Consider the following 19,092-nt stretch of genomic DNA (forward strand, 5'->3'; position numbering starts at 1 on the left):
TTCCTCAACTCTTTGAAACAGTACAGGTTTAGCAGCCACTGCTGCTCAAACTCATGGCTGATAGAATCAGCTGCTCCTGGGTACATTTTGTGCCCATCTCACAGGGCTGGGCATGACTCTCAGCTAGAGCAGGTGCCTCAAGCTGCTGGTCACTCACAGCTTGCACTTCTCCTTCCCTACCTCCTTTCCCCTCTCTTTCTGCCAAGTGCCATTAAATGCTTCCATCTGAACACAATTAGCATTGATGGTTTACCTGGAGGTTTTTACTTCCAATATTTAGGATATTCCCTTACTTTTGGGTTATGCTGGTTTAGTCTTTTTTATTGCAGGTTATTGTGTTTTAACTCTGAAGTAAGCCTGTCTCATGCCTGGACTGGGATACATCTCAGTGACTGTCCTCCCTCCTTCTTAATTTTCTCTGCTCCCTGGCCTGTTCCCCCTTGTCCCTCACCCCCAGTTTTGTAAGCCAGGCTGCTTCCTCTTTCCCCTCTCCCTGGGACCATTCTTTGAGTATTTTTTTAGCACTTCCCTTTTCCAGACTTGCTGTGCAGCCATAGATGACAGAGGTACAGCATCTTTAGCAGACACTGGTGTAACCCTCTGCTTCCAACTGCCTGTGGCAGCACATTTTAATCTCAGCAGCAACTGCACAAACTATAATCAGCTCTCTGATTACATTCCTGAGATCAACATCCAAGTTAAAAGTCTCCTCCCTCCCAGAGGTTTCCAGAGCTGCTGGTCAGTAGTTCAAGGCTGCAGTCAGAGGTGCCACCTTCTGACCTCCTGATCAGGTCTCCCACCTCACTGCTGCCCTTCTTGCTTCCCCTGCCTTCCCCCTGCCTCTCACAGTGGTACCTTTGGGAAAAGCTGATGAAAATATGCCTGTGTTGACGTGGCCCAGAGGGTAAAGCCTGCATTCCATATTCCCCGGCTCATCCAGCCTGGGTCTGGCCCTGAGGGGACACAGCCCTTGCAGCACCCAGCTGGTGACACGGATTCCATTGCTTGCCCTGCTGCTGTCCCTCCCTGCTGCTCAGGCTGCTGTTCTGTCATCACCACAGAGCCAGGTCACTTTGAGCAGCTAAGGCACCTGCTGTTCTTGAACTGATTTCAGCATGACCCAAACTCTCACTCTTCTTTTGTGACTTACTTAGAAAAGTCAGTGCCACCCTTTGGGCTTCCCTAGAGAAATCTAGGGTCACCGAGCCCTGTGCACCACTGGCCCTTAGAAGTGTGTGGCAAGCACATTTCTCTCTGTGCACCTCAATAAAAAATCCTGAGAGAGAGAGAAATGTGCTTGCCACAGAGGTGGTCTACAGGGAAGCCCCATTAGAGCAGGGTGCTGGCCAGGGAGGCTTATACATCACATGCAGGCATAAAATATGGGAACTAGTGAAAGGGGTGGAAGAATCTGGTTTTCATTTTGCCTTTGGATGTGGATTGGTCACCCCAGTGGAGGGAAGGCTCTGGGATGACCTTACTACAGCCATTTAATATCTGAGGGGTTCTAAAAAAGTTGAAGAGGGACTTTTTGCAAGGGCATGTAGTGACAGGACAAGGGAAAATGGCTTCAAACAGAAAGAGGATAAATTTAGATTAGATAATAGGAAGAAATTCCCTATTGTCCAGAGAAATTGTGGATGTGCCATCCCTGGAAGTGTTCAAGGCCAGGTTGGATGGGCTTTGAGCAATGTAGTCTGGTGGAAGCTGTCCAGGCCTGTGGCAGGGAGTGTTGAAACTAGATGGTCTCTAAGGTCCCTTCCTACCCAAAACATTCCGTCAGTCTGCGCTTTCACCCAGCAGCATTTCAGCAAGCAGAAACTACCAAACATAAGGCCGAGCTCCTGTTGTGCTGCTGGAGACTCAGTAAAGCTGGATCCTTCTTCTGATGCTTCTCCCATCTTCCATAGATCTCAGGAGACAATTTTATCACAATAGTATGTGCATTCTTATATAGAACCCATCCTGGGAAAGGTTAACCAAGAATTATGGACTCCTGCCTTTAAATGTCAAGCCTGAAGAGCAGAGAGATCAAAGCCCACTTGGGGTTTTTTATTGGCTTCCTGAGGTCTTAATAACAGGCAGGCTGAATGAAGAAAGCAACACCTGTGGGGTCACCAGTCTTACCAGCAGTCTGGGCAATGGGACCACATGTCAGGTGGGGAAGCCACAGTCTCCTGAGTGCATGTCCAGGCTCAGGATCTTCTGCAGCCACAGCATCCCCATCACCTGAAGGTCATCCCTCATCCAGAAAGCTCATAGCCTCAGCCCAGGTGAGGTGGCAGTGTGCTGGGCACAGGGAGCCAGCTGAGGATGAGGAGGCAAAGAAGAGTGAAGAGGCTCATCAGGAAAAGCACTCTATGCAGAGAAGGTTCCTCCTGCCTTCAACCAGCCTTTTTGCATTGCATCATGCAGGAGAGGTATGGGCTGTGCATTTGAGGAAGTGGCTTTTAGCTGAATGGAATAAAAGGGAACACAAAATGTTCTGTGTTCAGAAATAGAAAGAGGAAATGCTTGTGTCTGTTAAGAAGGATCTTGCAAATTTAAATCACCCTGTTAGTGTTTACTATTAATCATGTTTTTATGCAGATGTTGGTAAATTGCACAGTGATGGCTCTTTCCACTACTCTTTGTAAAGGTCTTGTGGTTAAATAAATAGAACCAATATTTTTTAATGGTCATGAAGTACTGTGGTTGGTACATCTTTGCATCAGATACTCTCAAACCACTCAGACACTATTACTACTGCTTTATGCATATTCTGGAAAACCTGTTACTGGTCATCCTTCAGAGGTAATGAAATGGATTTGCATGGTACCTTTTTGTATACAATTTGAAACCAGGAGAACCTATTAGATCATCTAGGTTGGTCTTTTAACACTCCATCCTATGGAATTTCATCAGGTAAGTCTGTGTAAAGCTCACCATGTTCAACTAGACAGAAATATTCTGGTCTTGTGCTCAGCAGCAAAGGCAGAGCATCATTGCCGGTCCTTTGACAGTGGGGGCAGCACTGTGAGCTATGTAACCTGGTGCCAAATCTTGCCTGCAAACACTAAGCAAAATCACTTTTGGAAAATGACTACTGAGCATCTTGTTTTCTTTTGAGAAACTTTAATTGCGCAACTGTCTTCGTGACAGAACATCTCGGTCTCTAGGAAGAAAAGAACATTGCTTCATTTGTTAGGAGAAGACAGGTCCTAATTTTTTGGTTTGTGATTATGCAGGAAAATCTGAACTTCAGAATTTGATTTGAAGACATAAAATTAAAATTAAGAGCTTACAAGGTTTTGTTCTCTCTGTTTCCACTAATTGACTGTCATGATGCAGGCAAAGCAAGCTATTGCACCAGTTTTGTTTGAAGACCATCACCACAGAAATAGCAGAAACCTGTTTTGGGGGAGTGCTGTGGATTTTTGAATTAAATGCAACAGGACTATCAGTGGTATGACAGGTATCTGCAGGGAGACATGCTCCATAGTTGGAAGTATTCTCTGTGTAAGACTAGGGCAGCAAAGACAACCCTTTTTGCCTCAAAATCAGCCAATTCTTGTTTACTCTGATATGCAATAAGACAGTGTGGCTTTCTTGGGAAGCAGCAATACGATGGTCTCCCATGCTTTGGGATGCAAGTCCCAGGATGTAATAAACACACGAGCTGACAGCAAACAACCAGTGACAGCTGTGAAAGCATTGCTTCATTCAGTAGGCCTTTGGATTTCATTTTGCATGACTCATTAATGTGAGCTTTGGAGATTATTGTGCTATCTGCAGTGACACCCGGTGGTGATGAAGCAGTAGTTTACCTCTGATCCTGGTCCCTCAGAAAGCCAGAGTTCTGTGATTGTTCTGCTGTCTGCAATTAAGAGCAGGAGGAAATATACAGCTAAAAGGTTGTTTTTCCTGGTAATGAGTACCATTACCAGTATAGAATATGAGGTGACAAGTCTTAATTTAGCTGGTATTATTCATACTGCTAGTATTTCTAATCACTAGATGTGATTTCATATGCATACTGCCTGGCTTTAACAAAAACTAACTAATACTATAGTTAGAAATATGAATTGCATATGATTGTATATAATCCAGTCAATGTACAGTAAAACAGTTTAAAATTTAAGGAGAAACCATATAATCTTCCAAGAGCAATGCATCATGCATAAAAGGAAACCCAGTACATGTTAATAACCATATCATCATAGAAGCAAAGAATGATTTGTGTGGGAAGGGACCTTTAAAGGCCATCTAGTCCACCCCTCCTGCAGTAAGCAGGGATACCTTCCACTAGACCAGGTTGCTCAGATCCTGTCCAACCCGATCTTCAGCATTTCCAGGGATGGGGCATTTACTGGGCAACCTGTTCCTGTGTTTCACCACCCTTATAATAAAAGAACTTCTTCCTCAAATGTGGTTTGAATCTACCCTCTTTTAGTTTAAAACCATAATCCCTTGTTCTATTGTAACAGGCCCTGCTAAAAACTGTCCCTAGCCCTCTTTAGTACAGAAAACTGTCCCCTAGCCCTGATATGCTGCCCCCTAAGGTCTCCCTGGAGCCATCTCTTCCCTAGACTGAGCAACCCCAAATTTGTATTTTGAGTAAGTTTCATAGGTTTTCTTATGGAGCAGAGTACTAAAAGCGTGGATTTTGTTCTCAAGGAAAGACTGTTTCCATGGGGCTTACCATCATTAGTGTCTGACTTGCCTTTTTTTCTTTTAACAAACTCTTTTAATATTTGAAATGGGTACTCTCAGAGACTGTTATAGGAAGAAGGCAAAATAAGGATTTGCTTAGCCAAAAGGGAATATTTGACCTGCTGTAAACCAGATAGCATGACTTGACTCCCCAGTTTCAGCCTGAGTCTTTATTTTCTTCCTCCTTCCATTGCTTAACATTTAAAGTGTTTATTCAAAAAAGAAATTGGTGCTGGTTTTGTTGGTTTGGTTTTTTGTTTGTTTTGTTTTACTAGAAAACAGTAAAAATTCTTAGGTATCTCATATGCCATCTTTTTTAACTTCCTAATTGATTTTTGAAAAGTTTGTGGTTCTGTTGGCTTTTCAAGTCAGCAAAATGCATCAGACTTCTTAAAAGCCTTCTGGACATGATTTAAATGGACTTAATGATCCAGGTAGTCACAGACCTTCAGGTGAAAACAGTTGTTTGCTTTCCAGCTCAGCTTGGAAACTGCAGCCACACTTGGCATGAAAAATCTCCCTCCTGGAAGTGATGAACTGTTCCCACCTGGGTAGTATATCCACTTTCATGGAGGTGTTTTCACCCAGCCTTTCGCCTGACTTGGCTTGGCAAGGAGGTAGTGAGCTAATGAGCTCACAGATAATTAGGAAAATGTGATCCAGTAAAAAGGTTGAATTTGAGTAGGAGGCAGTGAGAGGAAAGATTATTACAAACAGAGTATTTAGGAAAGACATGAGAAAAATAGGAGAGACAAGTAAGACTTGACAAAAAAGGATGTTATCACCTTTCCCTCTGCCTTCTTCAACAGGATCTGTCTCTGTGAGCAAGTCCTACAGACTGGAACACCATCCCTCAGTTAGAAGTATCTACATGCCTCCTTGGCATTGTGAAGGAATCTACTGACTTGGAGTAAAATGTGGCTCCAAGTGGCTGAAGGGACTTGATGGGAATACCTCATTTCCTAAGTCCTACCTCTAATAAATGATTGGTACTTTGAGTATAGAAATTCAACAGAAAATAAACTCCCTTGCTTTCCAACCAGTCCTCAGAGATCAGAGGAGCTGGATGGGGCTAGGTTTAATTTCTGATTATAACGAATTCAGCACTCTAAGTCTGGCTGTGTTCAGTAAGATCTCAGATGTACAATGTGGGCTACACTCTAAGCCTGGTCTCATTCACGACCACATGTTAACAAATAGTGCAGTTCACTGGAGCAACAGGCAATCTAACAGATTCTTGTTAGATTGCCAGTGATAAATTCACTAGACCTACATAATCTGAGAGTATAGCACTATGCACAAGTTTCCAGGCATACTCTGGTGCAGGTGTAAATCTTACCAGAGATGTCACTGCTTTAGGGAGGAGACAGGAACAAGCCCATCACCTTGTTTCCATAGTGGTCACATTCTCATCCTCTGCCATGGAAGATTTCAAATACTTTTTGGAGAAGTGAAAGTGAGACTGTAGTCAAGTATCCTGTTACTATCATCATGAACAGTGGGGTGGTGCAGCCACTTTATATATAAAAGAGGGATATGGAGAGAGTTACAGAAACTCCAAAGACTGTGGGTCATGCCCAGGGTAGAACATGTAGTATCACACCCTCTTCCATCTGGCCAGTTGCAGAGCTAAGGTAAGATTAATGAGAACCCCTCACCCCCCATCACCAGGCCATCATGCCCACTGTAATCCCTCCAGGATCTATTTCATGGCATACCTCAGGAAATCCCTTCACCACATATGCCACAGTGTATCTCAAGGCTGCAGGCCTCATTTCTCCAACTGGCTACTCATTGTAGCCTAGCTTTGGTTTTGTTTTGCTCTATTTTAAGGACCATTGGAAAAGCTGTACAGTAATTTTCCTTTAAAGGACCAAGAGGAATTAAGACCAGAACTTATTAAATCTAAGGGAAGAGCAAACTCTGTGACAGGAGTTTTTCATAGCAAAATAACTAAAAACTCAAGGAACATCCCAATGCCCCATTACTCTGAAGCAGATAAAGAGAAGTCCTGTCAGTCATTTACAACATATAACCTTGCAAATGCTTGTTGTAATTCACAACCTACAAGAAGAAGAGGCCTATTTAATTTTTCAACAGGAGCATGGACAAGAATCTGCCCAGAAGTGAAATTTCAAGGAGTTAAAATAGACCTACCCTCTCTCACAGAACATTTCTAAGAGAGAGAGACAGGATTGCTCCTATCCAGCAGGCAGTCATCAGGGAACTCATCTACAATGTTTGAAATTGCCTCCTTTGCATCCCTTTTGAACCTGCATTTCCCATGTCTCAGTCACTACTCTACTACCTGGCTATACAATGGCATACAATATTTTAAAGTGGATTCTTTTCAATTGCAGGTGGTAAGGCTGATGGGGGAGGAAAAATGGCAATAGTAATTTGAGGTAAAAAGGAGAGAATTAAAGTTAAAATTAATCTGCAAAAGCTATCAGATCCTAAACAAATAACACACATAGAAAAGCATGATACAATCCAGGAAACAGTATTTAATTTAAAAAAACAAGTACAAAATGCCTCTGGAAGTGAACATCAATTTGCCAAAATTGTTTTTGCTACACAATTTTAAGAGTTGCAAGTCTTGTTTTGCAAGCACCTATAATAATTTCATATTCTGTCTTCCACCAATCTTAAAAAGACTGCTACAAGTTGAAATATCAGCAAAAATGTTTTGCAATTTTGTAGAAGTCTGACTCAGAAAATTCAGAGTCAAGAGATATAAATTTACTATTTGGTAACACATGGAATTAGCATTATGAAGTGAAATTTCTCCAGTACCACAAACCTAAGTTTTCACAGAGATTTCATGTGGCATGCACAGAGCCAACCCATTCTTATTTACGGCTGAAAAGAGGAAAGCAGACTGTTAAGAATGCAGACTTCCTTTTGCACTGGGTTTTATAGCCTCAAATATGCCCCAACAGCTCCACCCTTAGGGAGTTGCAGAAAAAGACATTTTGGAAGACTGGTCCCTTGGGCACTCAGCTTCAAGGTCAGAATACAAAATTTATTTTGAAACAGCTACCTTGTTGATATGATTGTTTTATCAAATATTCCATACACAAAGTTAGTAAATTATCACGAATTATCAGGAAAAAATGACTGTACTCAAAACATGCTTCGTAACTGTATGCAAAAATATGAAATGGCTATTTTCCACAGTTTATGCCCAAAAGTGTAAAAAGAGTTTAGGTTAATTTATAACCTAAACTTTAAGAACTTGAGTTAAGAAGAAATGTGAGACAACACTACTATCATATTACCATCAATGACATTCTGAATTTTCTTTGTAAGATATGAAACCAAAGATATTTACAAGAACTGTTTCTTTTCTCTACCCCTTCAGCAAAGTGAAATGTAGCACCAAATAGCTCCAATAAACAATCTGATCTTTCTTCAGTCTCCCCTTCCTAATTTTTTGCAATACTTAGAGCACTGCTTTCAAATCTGCTTCAGCTACTCAGCTTTGCATTTCTACACAGCCATACTATGTTTTACCTCTAACAACAGACACATATCTAACTTTGAGACACTTCATTGTGCCACACACAGTAGTGAACAGTTATTCAGATTTAAAAGTGGTATTTTGAACTAATATTGCATATAAAATGCAGATAAAAACATGAACTGAAAAATTATTTTAGGAAGGGAAATAAAATTCTTTGGTGAGCATAGAGACAATACATGGAATCTGTTTCTTTGCATTAAAATCCTGTCGAGTTGAGTAGGACTCATACTCTGCCACTCTGCGATTGACACGCGTTAAAATCTGCATGAGTTCAAGTTTCCTTGCGTGCTCCTTCAGCATTTTACACAGTGACTGAATAAACCATGAGCCTTCAGCTGAATTCCTCCAAGAGTAATAGCCTGTGGAAGACAGCAATGTCAAAGTGATCAGATGGAGCAGCCTTTGATACAGGACAGGTTAGCAATTAGGAGAACAGTGCATTGTTTCCAATAGCAATCAATGTTTTAAAATAACAACTCAAAAGCACCAACCAACAACATGTACATTATATAATCTCCACAAATGCCAATTCAAAATTTTTCATCTTTTATAATCTAAGAAAACCTTAAGAGGAAGAAAATCAAATGTCAGGAACATGATTTTCTGCTGCAGGAATCTTAGTCATTAATCACTTACTAATTTTCATGGGGTACACAAATACAAAGAAATGGTGACAGTATAGATGGAAAATGGGTTTATGTGTTTCACAAATATGTGCAGAATTAAAGACTGAACCCACTTCTCCTAAGTGGAAATATGACTAATCAAGGGCTCTGCCGCTATCAATTTTGCTTAAGGATGCAATGCAATATAGTCAATAGACAAATAATATGCTGGTACTTATCATCCACTTCTGCGTATCTGATTGTTTTGTTCTCTCAGAATAGTATCTTTTCCTCTTGCTGTAAATTATTTGCACAACTCAAATTAACTGAATTTCCAGCAGATGAACATTTGAGGGTTTGCTAGTGAGAAGGATATATTCAGGGTTTGGTAGGGGTTTCATAGGAACTGAGAATACCAACTACTTCCACAAGAAATCAAGTCAAATTTTAAAAAAGTGATTGAGGGAAGTAAATATTTATTTCCACAAAAGAGTGTATTGGGTCTGGCTGAGCAGAAAGACTGTATTTGGTCTGGCTGAGCAGGAGTTCATAACACCCCAGCGCTTTGGCTACTGCTGAGCAGTGCTGCCTCCCTAACAAGGGACTGGGACAGGGCAAGATCCTGTGAGGGGACACAACTATGACAGCTGGTGCAAACTGACCAAAGGGACATTCCATACAAGTGACAGCACCCACTGACTGGGTCCAACTCCAAGTTGTAATTTATAGCATGAGTACAGGCTGACATGGATACAGTTCCTCACCTGGAGCTGTAGAATAGGCATACAGGAAGTCTGCCTCTACAGGTATTTTCTGACACATTGTTTCTTCTGATCCACTGTCTGTCTCAATACCAGAATCTAATTCTGTCCCTCTACAAGCCTATTTGGTAGAAAGAAGAATGGAAAATAATATTAAAATAGAAAAGTAAAGGCAGTGATCATTAAAAAAAAATTGATATTTTGTGTTTTAAAAATTATAACATCAGGATTAAAAAACTGCAAAAATCACAAGAATTTATGTGTCACATTTCCATTCAACAGACTCAGAAAAAAAGTAGTAACATTTGTTTAAATCAACTACACAGTTTGGGTAAGATAGATATTCATTCAAAAGTGCACTCAGAAACTCATTAAAATATTACCTAAGATTTTATTTAATACATGGAATTAATGCAACATCAGTTGTTATAAATAAAGCCTACCTAAAAGGGAAAATTGTGCCACTTTAGATCTGAAGAGAATCTTACTCTGAAAGCAATTACATTCAAATCTATTTTAGATTATCTATTTGGATTAACTTTTTGCACTAATAATTAGTGGGCAATGGTATTTCTTTTTAAAACTATCTGATGATCATTGTTCAGCTGTACATTACCTGAATGAAAAAGAGCTTGGGTTTTCCTGCTAAACTTCTGCACCTGTCACCTCTGAAAAGGCTTGTTAGTACTTTCAGTTCAAGAGGCCCATCTGTACCATAGATCAATCCTTCGTCGCCATGGCTTAGCAACACGCAAACAAAGCTGCTTCTCTTGCTGTGATCTTCTTCAGAAACTTGAAAGAAAAACGAGCATTATCTTAACTTCCTGTACTCTCTAAAAATTTGGAACATTTGATCCTTCCTAGGTCACAGAAGTCTTTAAGAACTAATTTGAATGTTTAGAAGCCTCCAAAGTTTTCACTTCTGAACACAAGAAGCCTGCCCACTTTACTTCAGGAGGTAGGGCACAGGAAACCCCAAATTAAGGGCCAACCCTACCCATTGCAAGACACAGCCACAGAGCTAGGCCAGGAATACTGTAAGGGGACAAAAAGGGTATTCCCACAGTGTCTCAAAGTTGGAATGATACACCTCATTCATGCAATAATGGTCAGTCTCGTGATCTGGGATTGGACTGATGGAATACCCTGGGTTTTGTGAAAGAATGGATGACTTGTTCAAATTTATGAAAAAAATACAAACAAGGTTAAAAGAAAGGATCCAAAAGAAATTACGAGTGGTAACTCAAAAAGATGCAAGAGTTTGTAGATGAAAAATAATAACAGTCCCTAAATCTGAAGTCTTACTGTTTCGTGCTTAACAAAATACTAAATTTCTGTTCTGGAAGAAATTAATTGTTTCAACTTTACTCAAGTGATGTACACTCAGGCATTTCTACAATTTATGGACAAGCATTGCATTTAGAAGAGTCACATTTTCAGCTATTGTCAATAGACCAGCTGCAACAATACTAATGAATTAACCATGTCTGGGAACATTTTCTGGCATAAATATTAACTGGCACTAAAGAGCTACATCTATGTTAGCAAACACTTTCATTAAAACAAACAAACAAACAAATCCCAAACAAAACCAAACACAAAAACCAAGACCAGGATTGCTGCAGGCTAACCGCTGTTGGGAATAACCACTTTCACTGTTTAAGTATGACCTGGAACAGTCTGGGAGAGCACTACTGGGCATGAGGCCCAGTCACAGCAGAGAACCTTCCAACAGTTAACTAGAATGGCCTGTGTTCCAGGGCTACTGATACCTCCAGGCACCATTTAATGTACAGGTCAAGATGTAGCCAAGTCCAAAGAAAACAGGACTGACCCGGTAGTATAAAGTTCTCACTTGAAAGCAGGGTGTTTTGTTTCACAAGTTAAACAAAACTTGAGTTGATTATCCAAAAGAAAATTCAGTCCACACACCTGCACTTCTGGTTCTTCAGTCAGAACCTCTCTTTGGGCCACACCACTAAGCACAAAACCCCTCTACCCAATCTAGCAGTTTTCTTTCCAACTCACAGAGCTTCAGTGATCCCAGGGTCAGAATATAAATCAGTCTGCATTTAAGTTTCAGCCTTTTTTCCATCCTTCTTTAGAAGATGAGAAAGGATATGGAGACAACAGTCATGGCACAAAAGATGGAGAGACAGCTAAGATGAATAAACATAGAAACTATGATGTACATGTCATCCTTAGCAATAAATCACCACAAAGTGTGAAACATCATCTAAAAGAACCCAGAAAGAAGAGATGTGAGGGCTAGAGATGTATTTGGAAACAGTGGTTGACTTAATGCACACATGCAACATATAATAACTTACCATTTTTCAATAGTTTAAAAATGCCCTCACATGAAAGATCATTGTTGATCTTTATTTTATATCCCAACTTCATAAAAACTTCTCTGACACTTGCAGCATCTGCATCTGTACCTGAACGGGGCGACATCCCTATACACAAGAGAAATGTGTTATTGTTTTATATTATATAGATGGCATGGTCTGATTGAACCAAATTATTTTTCTTGTTTATAGCTGTACCAGTCTGAAATACTCCAGTATTCCAGATCCACTGTTGCAGAGATAACACTGCATTGTTACATGGGCACACCATCTCCACCCTCTGTACCTGTATTGTAGATTTATCTGCATCTTATTTTTATATCTACTTATCTATTTAAGGACATAAGAAGAATTTCATTTGAAAATAGAAATCATGACTAAAAGGTAAGACAGACTTAGACTGCTGATCAGTTTTCCTCCTCATTACTGCTACACCCTAATGTATTCCCTCTATGCATATTTGGAAGAATGGACTGAAATGAATCACACTCATGACTTAATTTTAGAGTGCAATCAAAACTGGTCTGCATATTTAATTTTGAAGAGTAACACACAGCATGAATTTATCTAAATTAAGGAAAAAGGTCAAAAACTTGTGAGTGGTACCGGTACATCTATGGAAATTCTTATTGTTTATTATTACACATTCCCCCATCTCTGGATAATCCATTCTGTAAATGTAGTCTGGCAGAATTCCAGAGTCCATAGACTTGCTAGCAGGTAGGTTCTTTCTGTATAGAAACCAGACAAAATTTAGGCGTTAATTTCTGATCTCTTTTTACAAAATAATGACAACAATAGACCATTTTAGCAAGCCAAATGAAAATGGTAAGGTTGCATTTGTAGTAATCTTCAATGAAACTTGCAAAAAAATTGAAATTAAAAGAATCAAGGAAGAACTGTGTTTAAAACTGTAATGCCTCTGCACAGAAGAACATGAAAACTATGAAAACTTAGTTTAAGGATGCCAATTACTCTAGCAACAAGAAATCAGTTTGACTCTTTTACTATAATCTTTTGAAATCTATGTACCTGGAGGAAAGGTTAGCTCTGAGAAAGCAAATCTGTTCTGAATTCTAAACAGAAGTTATTATAATTGAATTTCCACAAGAAAACATTCAAAACCTAAAAAGATATGGCAGATGTGTGCTCCTTTTCTGCTTAAGCAATAGCCACCAGCATAGTGGCTACATCTGGATGAAGACATCTGGGGAGACAGCCAACACAATAGCTAAGAGCTGTAAGTCTTTTTCAACATCTAAGGGCTAGCTGAGCATGCACCATCCCAAACTATGGCTCATATGCAAGTATGACTGTAAGTCACTTGTCTTACTCCACATACAGCAGGTTGCACAGCAGGATCTCCCCTTGAGCAGGGATGCCTCTCTCAGTTACTCCTTGAGGCTGAGAGATCTTTTGCCACAACAGCTTCTTGCAAGGTAATTGATAGCATGCTAAACTTTAAAATATTAGCTCAGTGATATTAAGGGCTAAACTTTAAAATCTTAGCTCAGTGATATTAAGGATTGATTGTGCACATATAATCTCTTAGACATAAACTGCTGACTAGACTTAAATTGAAGACTTAAACCTAAAGTACCTCACTTACCCTTTAAAACCTGGAATAGATTTTGCATCTGCCAGATCTTTCCCCAGATGTGGTCCATCTCCTATGTCTGTCATTATTGCTTTCAATTATCAGCTTGAAAATGCAAGAAAATAGAAGTATTATGACAGTTCACAGAACTACTTTAGCCTAGGATATTAGTAGGCAAAAAAAGCTTTCTGAGTAATCTCTACACATATTTTATATTTGAAAGAAGAACATTAATTATTACTTTCTAAAAGGACTCTGGGAAAAAGTCTGCAGATCCCTATGACCAAATCATTCAAAAAACCTACAAAAATCAAGGTAAGAGAGAAACAAATTAAAAAATAATCTTTCAAATATTGCAATGTCCCCACACGCACAAGAAATGAAGAACCAAAATCAATACAAGTTATTAAATATGTGCAAAGACTAACATAGATTAGAAATCAGGTCATAGTAGTTTGAGAAATGAGTAATTTCTCTGCATTCAATTTCAAATGAATCATCACTGCATCCCATTCTAACTGGTGTATATGAAGGCAACTACAATAGCAGTGAAATAAAACCACAACAATACAACTTAAATCAGTTGATGAAATTAACCCTATGCTGTGGGCTATTTACTTTTATGAGAACACAAACCAATAAATTATAATGGCTACCAAATCAGAAATAGATTTAAAAGCATTAAGCCTCCTCCTTGGTTACTTTGTGTATACTCATGTAACATTCTACCAAAAGTTACCTTAAACTTAAGTTTCTGAAAACTATTCAGAAAATTATGCACCATAAATTTAAACCACCAGGTAGAACAAAGTAATAAATGCTTAGAAGTGCCAAGACTTCAAGAAGGTCAAACAAGTCACTACAAGGCAAGAATTTTGCAAAAACTTACTTTAGCAGATATATTTATGGTAAATAAGAAAGTATAAGTAACCAGACCAAGTAGCAAGATTTGCTGGCCAGACATGATGAAGATTCTTATTTAAGGCTTAAGTTCTTTGGGGCAAACTTATATTTGCCATCTTACATCATGATATTATTATCATATTAAGTCTCAGCTTTGTATCTGTACTCTTGTTAGTACAACACAAACACCCATTTTTGTGGCAACAATTACTGATACATCAGAAGCACTAATTTGGTTACATATAACCTTCTTAACTTATTTCTAGGAAGACATTTACTTACAGTTTTAGTGGCTTCAAAAGATCTTCAGTTTTACTCTGAATATTATTTCAGAGCACTGATGTAATTAAATCTTATTCTTCACCAAATTATTCCAAACTTGACAACTGTATTATGTAAGGCAGCAAACAGGAAATTTTCTGAAAATCAAATCACCAAAGTATTAAATAAGCTTAGTATTTTAGAAATAAAATGTCTAAAATACATTTTATCATTTTACTTTAGAAATTTACTTTAAAGACAGTATCATAAGGTAGGAACTAAATCTACAATGCTGAATTTGACTGCCTAGCATCTTGATCTGGATTCATTCATCCAAACTTCAAAGTCTAATTCATTAAAACTACTCTGTGGGAAGAAAAAGGCAAGCAACTCCAAAGCGCAATTCAAATACCTATGACCTGTGGCATGACAGTGATCCAAACCTATGCCCTAGGGAGCAGGGAACATTAGCACTGCTAGCAAAGTCTAGTCTACAGTGACAGCTAGTGTGTGCACCCAGCTCTAACTGAAGAGCAGAGCTTCTGATCCCCAGCAATTGGAAAGAACAGCTTTCATTGACAAGGATGCACTAAGTTCTGCTCCAGCACAGCCCAGCTTCAAGAGTTTCTATGACTTTTTCAACCATCCCTACTACAATATGTTGTGATGCACTAAATAGTAATTTAGTCCTTGGGTTTGGTTCTCAGCTTTCCTGAGCTCTCAGCCTGAGCAAAATTTGTAGGAAAACATCCAAGCAGACTGACTGACCATTCTGATGCCACTCATACTCTTCCTTCTCCTGGAGAAGAACTAGGTGCACAAGCACAACCCAAACCCTTCAGTGTGGCTGGGATTAATAAGAGAGACAGGGAAATGGTTAACTTCCTTCATCTGCTCTTTGTCTCTCAACAGTAATAAACAGCCACACCAGATAAAAAAGCACAACATCATGTGCCAAGTCTATTTAATCAAAACCAACTAGCAGGTGCACTGACAGCAGTGTAGCCATGTCAGCACAGAAATCAACTTCTGCTAAACCCCAGGTGCTCATCCCAGCTGCTTGGCACTGTGAAGTTCTGCAGTGCCTGTGCTGCAAGTCCATGACGGGGAGAGTGTAAACTAGTAAATATGTGCCTCCATAAGCTGTGGCCAGCTCCTGTTTATCAGATGAGCCACCTTTCTCTTCAAGAGCTACTTGAAGAAAGACTCAGCCAAAGTACAGGGAAAGCTAATACTCTCTGGCCAACAGATGAACCCTTGGAATCTCGAGGGAGGGTAAGTGGCTTATTAGGCTCTCCCGGGCTCACATCAGGTGTGCTCCAACCAAACTGCTGAACAGCAGCAACCTTAACTAAGCAAACTGCAGACCCTGCAAGCACTGAATGCTTCTTACAATGTAAATGTTAAGGCAGGATGCAAACACTAAGAGAGATCTTCAACATTTCAGTGACCTTAAAATAAGACTTATCTCCTTGACCCTTTAGCAATCTTAAATTTTAAAGCTGTAAAACTGCTGTTCTTGATCCAGCACCAAAGAAACAATGAAATTGGAAGAAGTAGCTAGCAAAACCTACAATTCCAACAAACTATATTAGTTTCTTTCTGAAAAATTTAAAACACAACTTGCAATACTGTATCATAAAAATACTTCTTACTAAGGTCTCTGCAAGCCTAGTTCACAGCCTACAGTTACAATTGTTCAATGAAGTGTTAGAGCTTCCTGCACTCTACTTCATCATAACTGGAGCTTGTCTGAGAGACTTTACAGAAGCTATAGGGATTATCTAGAAAAACTGGTTATAACACGTTAAGTATTTGAAATGCGTGTGGTTTGTCTTCAGAACAGAATCTGTCACTCACTTTTAATATCCATCAATTCCTGAGCACCCTCAGGCACCAGGTCACCTGCACTTCTTTAAAGAACAAAAGACACCCACAAAGAGATATCTCTTTTGTTGCTAGGCACTCAAATGCTGTTTGAACCAGCAGGGTATTTTGTGCTCTAAAGCAGGGTCACAGCAATGCTCTCTGGAGGATGCTGCTGATTCTAACAGGCCACTAAGAATTGCCTCATCTTGCTTTAGGTAATGTAGTGATGCCATGCATTTCCCTGTGGAGGATGATCTCATCCTGGTGGGGGGAGGTGTGGGGGGAAGAAATCATAGCAATGCTTTAAAAATTTATTACAAATTTTTATTCTGCTCTATGCTATTATTTTCTCTGAAAGCTTAGGTAAAATGAGGTTTCCACTGTAAGGAAATATAAACAACAAGTTCTTAAAAAAAGCAACAGCATTTTTATAATCTAGCAAAATATATTCTGTAGATTTTAGGAAGCTTATTTTATAATAGTGTGTCTGAAAAAAAATACAATTAAAAAAAAAAAAACATGAGACAGAGACAGCAAATACAAAGGTGATGCTACAACGATCTTTACTAAGTAGTAAGAAAAAGTGGCTCAAAAAGGTTCAAAGCTGTGCTCTGCAATCTACCAAAAAATGACCAATGTGTCTGTACAGCAATAAGAGCAAAAATATTTTTTCTCTACATAAATGCAGTTATTCCAATGCTTTTCTTTTGATAGGAAAACAATAAATAAAACAACTTTTTACTCCATTCCAGCCTGGATTTCCTTATTCTACCTGGACCTAATGAAAATAAATTCACATCATCGTGTGTCACCACTGCCATAAGAACCACCAGGTTTTTCTTATTAAAGCAATATTTATTTGAAATGAGAACCAACAACAGAAATGAATGGTATAGTGATAAAAATAATACCAAAGTTTCTGAGATGGGAGAAAGCAAATAACTAAACTGTCTTTAGTTACCAACTAGATCCTAAAATATGCAAACCACAGGAGACAACACATGTTCAGTATATATCTGTTGCTACAAAGCAACTAAAACACATGTTCAAAACAGACATCAGCAATGTAAAACATCTTCTTAAGGACAGGAAAAGGGCAGTTTTCCACATCACATGACTGCAAGAGAAAGTGTCAAGCATTCAGAGACGGGTGTTTTTTGTACATGAACATATACAAGACATATCATGATTCTAATGCAGATATGCAAATTAAAAATTTTCCCCTCTACAACGTATAATGCTAAACAATAATTATCTGACTAATAAGAGAAGGAAGATATAGAAGCAGACTATATGAAAAAACGAAAGACATTTGAAATATAGCATTACATTTTCTGTGACACCCTACTAAATACTGCTACCACAGACAGAAGCAGGCCCATACTGAGACAGCTCTTCCCATTGCTTCTGGTCTGGATGTAGTTGCTGGAAAGCCCTAACACCGGGCCAGCATTCTGATCTTCCAAACCAAACAGACTTTTAGGTACTCAGCATGAAACTGTAAAATCAGCTGAAATTACTCCAAATGTAGAAGGGGCCTTGGAGTTATTAATTCACCTGTAGCTATTAATCACATCACCACTGCTATAAGCAACAGCCATATCAGGCTCCTTAACATGAAGGGCACGGTGTGTTAGTTAGAAACCTACCACCTGGCAAGCAGATACCTGAAGGAGACGGTAAACCCGAGTCACAGGGTAAAAGACGATAGATGGCCAGCCCTATCCTTCAGCCCAGCAGGGAACAGACAGCACACAACACACGTCGAGCAGGGCGTGTTGCACGCTATCAAAAGTTAGCCACAGTGCCTGCCAGGACCCCAAGCATGCTTTTTGTCAGTACAGACGAGGTTTAACACGCTTTGTTTCGGAAGATCCAAATACAGCTTCTGACCCCGTGTTTCCGGTTAATGGTCTACAGAGGGGTCACCAGAGAACAGCCCAGAATTACACCGCCTTTTTTTTCCCCCTTCTCTTTGCCTTCTGTTTTGACAGCTTCTCCACAAAGACAGGCTGAAAGGGAACAAACTAGCTACCTTAAGCTTCTGGAAAGCTGATACCCGAGGCCCCGCGCTCTGCCTCGGGGCAGGGGGAAGCGGCAGGAGCCGGGATGGCACCGCGGGCGCTCTCTGCCGCCTGGCCCGCGGCCAAGGCCGGGGCTGATCCGCCCCCACCACCGAGCGACCGCCGGGCCTGTGGGGCCGGGAGCCCCGCGGGCAGCCGGGGGAGCGGCGCTCTCAGCCAGGCCCGCCCCGGGCGAAACGCAGCTCCCCGCAGCCGACTTCCTCCGGGAGAAATGCTGGCGGCCACGCGGACCTGGAGAGCCACAGCCTGGTCCACCCCCCCCACTTTGTTCAGCTCCGCCGCCGCACGCGCATCCCGGCGCCGCCGCATCCCGGCACCACTGCCACTCACCGGCTTCACCGCCTGCTCGCTGCGCTCCGACCTGCGTTTTCCCCGAGCCTGGCTTAGCTGCGCGCTGCTCAGCGCGGAGAAAGCCGTGCCGGCGCCCGGCCCGCCTGGCGCCC

At 40.3% G+C, this 19,092-nt stretch overlaps 1 protein-coding gene across 2 annotated transcripts; it reads right to left on the minus strand.

Moving 5' to 3' along the window:
• Positions 1-7,179: 7,179 nt before the first annotated feature.
• On the minus strand, positions 7,180-19,087 carry CASP3 (caspase 3). 2 transcript variants are annotated; one of them, XM_053976382.1, is made up of 8 exons: positions 18,980-19,087; positions 14,718-14,854; positions 13,545-13,637; positions 12,542-12,666; positions 11,915-12,043; positions 10,201-10,376; positions 9,588-9,705; positions 7,180-8,577 (listed from the first exon to the last, which is right to left on the minus strand). In XM_053976382.1, the coding sequence occupies exons 3-8, from the start codon at positions 13,616-13,618 to the stop codon at positions 8,351-8,353; spliced, it is 849 nt and encodes a 282-aa protein (XP_053832357.1). In that variant the 5' UTR covers positions 13,619-13,637; positions 14,718-14,854; positions 18,980-19,087; the 3' UTR covers positions 7,180-8,350. The 2 variants fall into 2 exon arrangements, with proteins under 2 accessions (XP_053832357.1, XP_053832358.1); XM_053976383.1 differs by lacking the exon at positions 12,542-12,666.
• Positions 19,088-19,092: the final 5 nt, after the last annotated feature.

Source organism: Vidua macroura, chromosome 4 (assembly GCF_024509145.1).
Source record: "Vidua macroura isolate BioBank_ID:100142 chromosome 4, ASM2450914v1, whole genome shotgun sequence".
Classification (NCBI taxonomy): Eukaryota; Metazoa; Chordata; class Aves; order Passeriformes; family Viduidae; genus Vidua; species Vidua macroura.

Excerpts from the sequence above, each read along its gene's own strand:
- CASP3 (XM_053976382.1), bottom strand. The coding sequence starts at position 13,618 with ATGACAGACATAGGAGATGGACCACATCTGGGGAAAGATCTGGCAGAT. Across the intron at positions 10,377-11,914 it reads TTTTAAACTATTGAAAAATG|TTTCTGAAGAAGATCACAGC; the intron begins GTAAGTTATTAT and ends TTTTCTTTCAAG. Across the intron at positions 8,578-9,587 it reads TGCCTATTCTACAGCTCCAG|GCTATTACTCTTGGAGGAAT; the intron begins GTGAGGAACTGT and ends TGTCTTCCACAG.